The 11,242-nt window shown below is 34.9% G+C and overlaps 1 protein-coding gene across 3 annotated transcripts; it reads right to left on the bottom strand.

The window, feature by feature from the left end:
• Positions 1 to 255: 255 nt before the first annotated feature.
• On the bottom strand, positions 256 to 10,570 carry LOC120071396 (TATA-box-binding protein). Of its 3 annotated transcripts, none has more exons than XM_039023658.2 (11): positions 10,421 to 10,563; positions 10,165 to 10,284; positions 9,596 to 9,721; positions 4,188 to 4,275; positions 4,008 to 4,079; positions 3,451 to 3,501; positions 2,822 to 2,866; positions 2,502 to 2,594; positions 1,784 to 1,885; positions 871 to 944; positions 256 to 656 (listed from the first exon to the last, which is right to left on the bottom strand). In XM_039023658.2, coding segments are annotated over exons 3-11 (603 nt in total). In that variant the 5' UTR covers positions 9,673 to 9,721; positions 10,165 to 10,284; positions 10,421 to 10,563; the 3' UTR covers positions 256 to 655. The 3 variants fall into 3 exon arrangements, with proteins under 3 accessions (XP_038879586.1, XP_090167425.1, XP_038879585.1); XM_090311299.1 differs by having other exon boundaries at positions 10,165 to 10,225; XM_039023657.2 differs by lacking the exon at positions 10,165 to 10,284 and having other exon boundaries at positions 10,421 to 10,570.
• Positions 10,571 to 11,242: the final 672 nt, after the last annotated feature.

The following is an 11,242-nucleotide window of genomic DNA, read 5'->3' as shown; positions in this document are numbered from 1 at the left end:
AAATAACTCCGGATTCATTTAGCTTTGATTGACCCTGCAATGATCTTTTTTTTCTCCAGCCAGCAATTGCTGGTTTAGGAAGCCAGATATTATAGCTTCAAAATGAAGTAAAAAAAAAGGTTCAAATTTCACAATTTGGGGTTTGATGATCACCTCATATACTGGAATAGAAATAGGATCGTCAATATTTTCACTATTCGAATATCAAATAATTTCTAATTTATTCTATCTATGGAGTAGAACCATAAGATGACCTTGTGTGAAGGTTAATATAAATTGCATAATTGTCTAGTGTCAGTTATTGGAACAAAAAATCTTCTATACACAATCCCCCATTTTGATTACATAATATCACATATATCAAAAAGAAAAAATTAAAAAAAAAAAAAAAAAAAAAAAAAAAAAGGGTTCCATTGGCTTCCCTCCACTTTTTATCGCATAGACAGACGGACACTTAAGTGAAGACGCTGATTCACTAGACTAAACCCCTTCATTTTAAGGCCAAAAACCGAAAGTCTTTCATATATCTTCAAACTGGAAGAAATCTCTCGATAAATACACTTCTTTCCGGCTACCTTGTGTCTGTGCCAGTCAGTTTGTTCTCCAAGGATGAAGGAAAATCGACTTCCCAGATGGCTAATCCAAAACCAAAATATCTGCAAACAGATGTTCGTTAAGATGAAACGAGCAATAGGCTGGTTGTTTTAATCTGGAACAATTTAGATTATTCATTTCTTCCAGCAAAAGATTCAGACTCAGATCCACATGCTAATAAGAAATCCAACCAATATAGGAGAAGAAAAAATTGCACAAAGATTTATGTTGGCACCCATATTAAACTCTTTGGGAGTTTCAGTTGAAGCATCTTACCATTGCTGGTTTTTCCTGAACTCTGTAAGCACTGGGTATATGTTCTCAAAGGCTGTATATGTCTCCTCTCTCACCTGAAGGATTCAAGATCAAAGATAACTGTAGTTCTGACACTAACTTTACAAATAGGCTGTGTGTTTTTAAAGCTAATAAAGCGCAATAGTTTTTGGGACTTAAGTACAAAGCACAAAGCACAAAAAAAGCACAGATTTTTGTGTGATGTTCGCTACCTATGTATAAAGTATTCCATAAGGAAAAGAAAATGGTCGAATATTATGAGGGAAAAATAACCTAAATGCAGGGAAGTTTGCATTTAGACTTAGTAAATATTATTTTTTTTAATTAATATAGATGAAAAACCCTAATAATTATTATTTTTTTACTTAATGAAAAAGCCTCAGGGCCAGGGCTTAACACTTGGGGCTTCACAGAAGGAGCACGCCTAATGTACACGTTCTTTTGTGTGCCCCGCCTTAACCTACACCTAGTGCCTAGCCATGCGCGTATGACCACCTTTTAAAACATGGCAAATAGGTCATGCAATTCTGCAATTGTAATCCTGTTATTCTAAGGGTTATCTCAAGATTGGTCAAAACTGACCATAAATCATACTAAACCCATTAACTGCTAATTGAATCTGTGATAATTGATGGCATATAATTACGCATTAAATTGAAATCAGAGAATCATATTGACCAGTAAAATATTCGAGTCAAGGAACTTGGAGACCTCCCTACTGAATAAATGCAAGCCGAAGCTAAAATAGGTAAACCATCATATGCCTTCACCGTCACCCAATACATACCACCTCCGACTAATAAACTTTTGGCTAATAACTAATATATCCTCAATATTCAAATAATATTTCAGACATCTAACCTCATAAGCACAAAAATGGCAATCGAATTTTTACCTTAGCCCCAGTTAGAACTATTTTTCCAGAGACAAAAATGAGCAGCACAATCTTTGGTTGTTTCATCCGATATATCAATCCAGGAAATAACTCTGGTTCGTACTGGAAAGAAAAATGAAGAGTTAAGTTTTAATGAAGTTAAGTTACACATATATAAAAAAGTTCGACATCAAAATAAATGTTTAGTTTTAATGAAGTTAAGTTACACAAATATAAAATGTTCACATCAAAATAAATGTTTAACTGATAAAATATATAGTGAATGTTAATTACAATGAAGTACTTAAAACATTGAAAATACTATTAACTCTTAGGATTTATTTCATCACCGATAAATGTGCATACATCACTCAAAACTACAAACTTCAGTACCATCTCAAACTTGTTGACCATGAAGATTCATTGTTGGACTAGTTCCCCATGCAAAAACCAAAACACAGAATCACTTTAAAAAATTGGAGAAATGCCCCCAAAAGTCATGCCCCCAAAAGAAAAATATTCAGAAGAGATGGAGATTTCTAGCAGAAAAATGCTTGACTAATACATACACATTCAAGGCATACCCCCAAAAGAAAAATATTCAGAAGAGAGAGATTTCTAGCAGAAAAATGCTTGACTAACTGTGGACTTCCAGAATCTGACAAAAATCTAATAATGAGGTAATAGAAACGATCCCATAGAATGCACATAGATACCAAGATATAGATTTTAAGCTTACACTTGAAAAGGCTCCGTGTGAATAAGCAAGACCCTCGAGCCTTATGGGGAACTTAACATCACATGAGCCAACAATATTCTGAATCTTAAAATCCTGCATCAGATTAAAAATGCATGAGAATGTACACTAAACAATCTTAGTTTTAAGAATCAAATTTTTTTATTTGAACTGTGTGTTTATCTTATTTTCCCTTCTCTTTTGTCTTCTTTCATTCTTACTGAAAGACGTCTCCACTTTTTTTTTTTTACAAAAGGAAATCTAAAAGAAGTTTCTGGTGGCAATTGCAGTGCCCTACACGTGAGGGGGATAGAAGCACATACCTTGAACTTGGCAGGAAAACCAAGTTTTTGGATAATTCGGGCGTACTGGGAAGTAGAAACAAGGTACAATATCAGATAAAGAATTCATATTATATTTTTTATGACCTTCATATGAAAAAGAAGGGTGCTGTTGAATGAGATGCCCAACAGCTTTTAGAATAATAAGAAAGTCAATAAACTAAGCATCAACTGATCATGCTTATTGACTCCCTTATGACAATTTAATCTCAAATGATACATCAACACTTAGTTATGCAAATAACTATGCGTACATACATTTTTTCTACAACAAGATGTAATGTACATATTACTTTCAACTATCAACCATTCTCAATGCCTAATTCCTAACCATATCTCAGCTCATATGTCTAATTGTCTGGACTGCCTATAAAATGAAATCTGTAACACTTAAGCTTCAGAATTCAAATTAAGTCACCGAATCCAGGCAGGACACAACTAGTCAGACCTTTGAAAAATTAATGAACCAAAAGATAACAGTTTAAGATAAAATCATGTAAACCTTCTCAAGCTGCAGGATTCCATCATTGATATTCTAACAGCCAGTGTGTAGAGAGAGGTTTTGACAACCTCTATACACTAAGACAAAACAATGGAAAGAAAGTAAATACCTTTCTTGCAGCTAATTTGGATTGTTGTTCACTCTTAGCTCCAGTACAGACCTACACCACATCATACATCTGAATAGCTAAAACAAGATAATCTTCAAGTGCAGCAACCAGTTTACAAGGGAAAAAAAAAGAGCATCCATATAACTATAGTGGCAAATTACGGCCACAAATTCTCACCCAACTTAAATGCAATTCAAACAAATTTCATCAAGCTCCGAAGCATTCTTAGGGGAATTATTTTATCAACGTGCCTGTTTCATATGGGTCCATGAAAAGAAGATTGGCCAAATAAATTATAAATATTGGTTTGAGGTCTTTTTTTCTTTAGTACAACTCCCATAATGTCATATTGTCTTAATACATGTGGTTTTGAGGTTATTATTAAATTATAGAATAAAATATGATCATGACATGGGTTCACAAAGATATGGAACAAGATTATGCCCCTAATCAACCTTGCAAATTTTTGATCTTTGATCATAATGTCATATTGTCTTAATCAAGTTAGCAATGTGGCAAACTTCAGTCATTCAAAAATTAGGTAGAAAATAAATTACCATCTTTCCTGATGCAAATATCAATGCTGTAGTTTTTGGCTCCCTTATTCTCATGATAACAGCAGCAAAACGCTGTTTCATTGAAAAAATTATTGAAATCTTAAAAATTCAAAGGCAAAAAAAGAAACAACAAAGTTCCAACCTGAAATTAGAATTGGCTTATTATAAAAAGTCACTTGCCTTGGGATTATATTCAGCATTGCGAGCTTGCAGAGCAATGGCTTTTAGATCCAACTTGCAGTCCAGATTCACAGTTGACACAATGTTCCTAGAAACAATATAATATATTGTACGTTCATCAAGAGACAAAAAAAAAGAGAGTACATATAATCAGAAAGAATATGTTTTTATCTTAGTTACCAGGTTATCACATATCACCGTTATGTATGACAATTTTGTCAGGAAGGGAGAATCTTCTCTGAATTATTCTTGGAAATATTACAAAGATTATGCTAGACCATCAATCTTGACAAATTCTTAATGTATAGACAAAATTTACATATTCCTGAGTAACTATTCAAATTAGTAAGAGAGTTGTGAACTCCTTAAATTTTTTTGGTGGATGTAATTCATTCTTAGAACTCCAACTTAACTCTCGTATTACCAAAATGAATCTACAGTTGTTGATGTGGTTTGAGGCTTTGTTTTTGGTTTTGGGTGAATTTTGTCTTTCCCTTGTTCTTTAGTACCCTGTTTTGGGTTTAAAGCTTGGATATTATGTTGTATTTGTAGTTTACCGTGTAGTAACTTTGTGTATTGTTTAATAGGGATTATCTTGTAATTTCAGTGGGCTGGCTAGTATTTAAAGAATTAGTCCCCCTTTTCATTCATAAGATTTTTGAGGTAATGTTTCTACCAACTTGCTTACACTAAGTTCGGTATCAAAGCTCCAAGACTACCTTGGACCTAATGACTAGGAAAAACACCATAAATTCCGGTCGGGTAAGGGATGTTGAGCCCAAACCCATGCACCTGATGCGCTCTCTCCACAATCCACAATCGTAAGCTTGCTGGCGGTTGAAGGACCATTGAATTATATGCAATCTAGCATTGATAGTATTCAGACTATCCTCGAAGATATGGCTAGGCAATTAGAACAAATTTCCAATGCCCCTCCACAACAACCTTTATAGGGAAAAGGGGAGATTAGGGAGCAACCGCAAAAAACAAAAATTCAAGAAGTACAAAATAATGGATCAAGATTTAATGCAAGGGGAAGATTTCCTAATTTCTAGAGAGCTCGAGTTCTTCAAGATAGACCAAGAATTCAAGAACCTAAATTTGACAACCATGATTTCGATTCCTCCAGTGAATAAGAAAAGCTAGGAAGATTTCATAATAGATAAGAGGTGAGGAATTTTCAATAACGCAAGGATTACAACCAATATTACAAGATGAAGATCGATTTCCCTACGTTCGATGGCAAGATAGACTTAGAAGCATACCTTGATTGGGTCAAAAGCGCAGAGAGCTTCTGATTACATGAATACACCGAAGCCCAAGGTCAAACTAGTAACTTCTAAATTGAAAATTGGGGAGCTATGTCATGGTGGGACCAAATACAACTCAATCTTAGACTAATCGGAAAGAGACCTATCAAGCGTTGACCATGAATGTTGAGAATGATGAAAGGAAGAGTCTTACAGGCTGACTATGAACAACTCCTTTACCAACAGTATCAAAAATGTAGAATTGAATTGTGGCCATATACTGTGGAATTTCATAGGTTGGGTGCCCGTACAAGATTAATCAAAAGTGAAAACTACCAGATAGCAAGAATTGTAGATGATCTTGGCAATAGCTATCAATATGGCTGCTAAGGTGGAACAGAAAGTAGAAAAAGAAATCAGAAACAGAAGAGAAGCATGTGGAACAGATCATTTACTTATTCTAAAAAGAACTCTGACACTAATAAGCAATTTTAGGTTGGCAGCATGTCTGGAACAAAAACAACACATGTAACAAACCCAATCAAACTCCAAGTTTTCAAAAAACGGCGACCAAGAAGGGTGGAACAAACATGCAAACTCTACCAACTTCAGCAAATGTTTTCGTTATGGCCATTGGCCAACAGGGTCAATCATCAAACGAATGTCCTCAAAGAAAGGTAGAGGTATATATGGAGGACGGGAGCCAAGAAACCAGTGACAACACTATTTTGGAAGAAGATCCTACTTACATTAAAGCTGAAGATGGGGACCAACTGTTATGCATTCTCAAAACAGTCTTGCTTTCACCTAAAACCAAAATTCATTCACAAAGACACGTCCTCTTCTGTATGCATTGCACAATCAATGGAAAGGTGAGCAGTGTCATTATCGACAACGGAAGCAGTTGAAATGTGGTCTCCTTGAAATTGGTAAAAGCTTTGATAGTGACACACCCTCCCATACAAAATTGGATGAATTCGAAAGGGAGGAGATGCTCAGATAAGTTCTACTGGAAAAATATATAAAGATCAAGTCGTTTGTGATAATCTTGATATGAATGTTTTTCATATTTTGTTAGGGAGACCTTGGCAATACGACTTACAAACCATTCACAAAGGATGGGACAATACGTATGAGTTTAACTCGATGGGCATAAAAGCAGTCCTACCTTCTAATGTTATTATATTAATAACAAGAAAGTATCTTTACCATCATTAAACGAAAGCCTTTAGTTACCAAAGAGTGTAAGGAGATTTGGGGTCGTCTTGTCCAAGGGCAGTCAAACTCACCCGACCCTTCTATGCCTAATGACCATGTTAACCAACTATTAGAGGAATTCCCACAAATTGTTGAAACACCAACAGATTTACCTCTTCTTAGGGATGTCCAACACCAAATTGACTTTTTACCCAATAGCATTTTGCCTAAATTGCCTCATTATAGAATGAACCCAAGAGATTGTAAGATACTTTAGGAACAAATCCAACAGCTATTAGAAAAAGGCCATAATCATCCAAGCCTTAGCCCTTGTGTCATCCCAACTTTAGTAGCCCCTAAGAAAGATGGTACTTGGAGGTTGTGTGCAGATAGTAGGGCCATCAACAAGATAACTGTTAAAGTGTCATTTTTCAATTCCAAGGATTTCGGATGCATTCAACCCAATTGGAGCTGCTAAGTGGTTTTCCAAAGTTGATCTCAAGAGTGGTTACCATCAAATAAGAATAAGGTGGAGAGATTAATGGAAGACAACCATCAAAACACATGATGGTTTGTTTGGCTTGTCGTGCCATTTGGCTTGTTTAATGCACCGAGCACTTTTATGAGACTAATGTCACAAGTTCTAAAACCTTTCATTAATAAGTTTTTGGTGGTATATGTCCATGATATATTGGTTTATAGCAAAACTAAAGATGACCACCTATTTCATCTTCACAATATGCTTAAATCGTCGGCCGAGAATCAATTGGTCATTAATCAAAAAAAAGTGTTCATTTTATGACAAACTAGATCTCTTTTCTTGGGTTTGTGATTAATGAATATGGAGTGTCTAACACTTCTAAAACTCAAGCTACACGCAATTGGCCAACACCCACGTCAGTAAAGGATGTCCAAAGCTTTCTTGACTTGGCTACATTTTACAGGAAATTTATCCAACATTTGAGTTCTTTAGCAGCCCACTCACTATTTGCTTGAATAAAGGAAAATTTCTTTGGTTACAGGAACAAGTTATGCTCATCCACAGTGTGCTCTTCCAGATTTTTCTAGGCCTTTTGAAGTACTTTTCAATGCTTCTGGGGCTGGAAATGGAGCCATTCTATCTCTAGAGCATGCATCCTAATGAATTCTTTAGCAAAAAGTTGGGTGAGGCTCGTCAAAAATAGAGTACATATGAGCAAGAGCTATACTCCCTTGTCCGAGCACTTAAGGTTTGGGAGCAATACTTATTATGAAAGGAATTTATACTTTTCTCTGACCATTATTCTCTAAAATTTGTGCAAACTCAAAAAACTATATAAATCGTATGCATGCTAGATGGCTTTCCTTCATTCAAAGGTTTGATTTCGTCAGTAAGCATAAAGTTGGACACTCTAATGTTGATTCGTTAAGCAGGAAAGTCCATTTATTGGCATTCTTGAAGGGGCAGGTTGTGGCTTTTAAACAATTACTGGACTTGTATTTTAATGTATAAATGAAATTTATATATTCCTGAATAACTATTCAAATTAACAAGAGATTTGTAAACTCATTATATTTTTTAGAGGATGTAACTGGTTCTTCGAACCTCGATTTAAATCTTATATTACCAAAATATATACTGTTACCTACATGTGTGCACACGAGAGAGAGAAATAGGGGGGAGAAAGAGATTGGATGTGTATATTCTTAAATATTTCAAAACTGGAGAGTTTGAAAGAATCACATCACGCCAATATTGGATGTTCATATGGATCTTAGGTCGAAAAGTTAAAAACTACTCTCGTTTCCAGAGTAACCCAATTTCTGGATACATCACTATAAGCATCCATGATACCAATTTCTTGTTGAAATCTGCTCTATATAGCAGTGTTAATAAGACAACCCCAAGCAAACCTAAGATGAGAGGCAAGGCAACCTACGGTCTGGTTGCCTCTTGAAGTGCCTAGGCAAGCATCTTCAATCAGGGCTCCCCCGACAACACCTCAATGCCCCTTTGAGTGCCTTTGGCATTGACGGAGGCACGCAACCAACCATTCTACTGCTGCTTCTTTAATTTTTATTTTTTCAAATATGCTCCATACCCATAAAATCAAATCTAGTAAGCCCGAGAAAAAGGCCTACATAAAGATTTGCCATTAACTTTTCTGCTACTCCTTAATATTTTTTTAATTCACTTCCTTCTTCCCTCTCGTTTCATCTTCAGACTAGTCATCGTTTCTTCTTCTCGAACGATGTTTTCTTCCTCAAGGTTTCTCCAATTACTTCAATGGTTGGGTGTAAGGTTTCTCGACTTGGTCATCATATCCTTTCTACCAGTCAGTAATGTTTCTCCACTTTTCTTCTTGTTTGTCTTATTCAGTCTGTGGGTAAGTTTTTCATTTATTTCTTTTGCTTCATTCTTTGAAGTTTGTTTTTTAAATAAAACTTCTGTTACTTTAATCAATAAAATTATAAAATTATATTTTATTATTATAATTTATAGTAGGTTGTCCTTACGGTAATTTATTATGATTTGTAATTATATTCAATTAATCAATAAATTTTCGTATTTGCATTTTGCTTCTTCGGCATCGGCAGTGGGCAGTGAAGTTGTTTTAAGTTTATTTTGTACTCTTTTACAATAGGATGGTGGAAATGGAGCACAAACAAAAACATTCTGATTCGCAATTGAGGAACTATTAGAACTTAATTAGTATTGTATGTTTTTGCCATTTGGATGTTCTTACAATCTATGTTATATTCATTTATTAATGGCCCCTTGCTCCACTCAGGCCTCACCTTTTTTTCACCTCTCATCTTGAGGCAATCAAAGGGCTGGTCACCTTGAGATGCGCCTTGCCCTTTGAAAACATTGATATTTAACCACCATTTAAAACTAATGTAACACTATTATTTGGTCAACAAAAAATAGCTATCATACACAATCAGAAGGCACAAGCGGTTGGAAAAGTGAGAACTCACTGGAGGGTAGGCACAATTCCTGAGGGATGCTTCTTAAGATCAACGGGTTGGGCTCCTTCCAAGCCTTGATCAGCCATTTCTTATAAGAAATCTCTTCACGACAGAACTCCACCCTTTAAACTCCTTCTGCAAAATAATTATCACAAAAAACAGTAAGAATACCACCATTCTTCACGTTTCTTCAATCCCCCAAGCCCAAAATCAGGACAAAATATCCCTAAATTATAAATAACCCAAGAATTCATGCCTATTAAATAAACCGAAAATAGTAATCCGTACATCACAAACAGCTATCACAGTCGCACTTATCAAATTAACGATAAAGGTCAAAAGAAATACATAGATCATAGAAACCCACTTCACTTCAATTAATCATTAAAGGGGTATACAAAAACCCATCTTCTTGAGACATGTAAACGACCCGCAAAGGCCCAATCTAAGCAAAACATGCCTAGATACCAACTGAGGAAGGCAAGACACAAACCCAATAAAAATCTAAATCAAAACCCAAAAGCTAGCCCCCCTAACAAACACGATCTATGGATCACAAAACAAAACAAAATGCATACCTCTTGCAAATGGGAAACCCTAGAATTGGGCGAAGAATTTTCTGTCGATCGGAAGAGAAAACTTTGGGGATAATGAGGAAGGATTGATGGGTGAGGAAAAGTTGAGAAAAGCTATATTTTCTTAAGATTGAGAAAAGCACCAACAGAAAAGTTGCATATTCAAATCAACTCAGTTAATCAAATCCGGAACAACCTATATTTTCTAATCTTTTAGAAAATAAACACAGAATCACAAGGAAGAGACTGAGGTTCCTACCGAAAGTTTCGAATCAAGAACGAAAGGCCGAAGGGAGACGCGAGAGACGGAGAGAAGAATTGGGAAGGGGGGCTGGCCTCCAGCTTGCGAGAGAGGAACGATTTCGGGCTGCAATTTGCGTCTTGCGATATGGGAAGAGACCCTAAAATCTAAATTTCGAGTATATATATATTTTAAAACGGTTCGGTTTGGTTTAAATTTGTGAAATTCAAATCGAATCGAACCGAAAATTTCGGTTAATATCTTTTAAATCGAACCGAACCGCAATTTCGGTTTTATTAATAATCCGATTTGGTTTTAACAGTTTTAAGACCGGTCCTAGATATATAAAAACCCATCAGGTCAAGATATGTACTATAACATCCCCAAATTTTAGGTGAATTTAAAATGATTATCTTAAATTTATTGAATTTTATGTTTTTTTTTTAATTTTCAATTTTAAAATCAAATTTGAGAAAATAATTGATTTAGATTAAGTTGATAAGAGAACTTAAAATTTAATTGGTGAAATATTTAATATGTAGATTTGATTGAGATATTTGGAATCCTCGGTTGTGGTTTGATTTAAATATTTGGATAAAATATTTTGGAATTGGAATTTAAGTTGATGAATGATTTAAATTTGGGGTTTTGAATTTAAGATTGCGAAGAGGTGGGAATTTAGGGGAAAAAATTAAATAATATAAAATTGACAGATCAAAGTAGGGTTTTGACTTAGAATTAGTAAATATATTATAGGGGTACTCGCAAGAATAGAAAAAAATAACATTCTTAAATTTACAAATTTAGCAATGATTTTTCAAAATTTGCAAATATAGCAAA

This window comes from Benincasa hispida, chromosome 2 (genome assembly GCF_027475165.1).
Source record: "Benincasa hispida cultivar pf3 chromosome 2, pf3_genome.v1.1, whole genome shotgun sequence".
In the NCBI taxonomy this organism is placed as follows: domain Eukaryota; kingdom Viridiplantae; phylum Streptophyta; class Magnoliopsida; order Cucurbitales; family Cucurbitaceae; genus Benincasa; species Benincasa hispida.
This window is presented reverse-complemented; position numbering and strand designations above follow the sequence as displayed.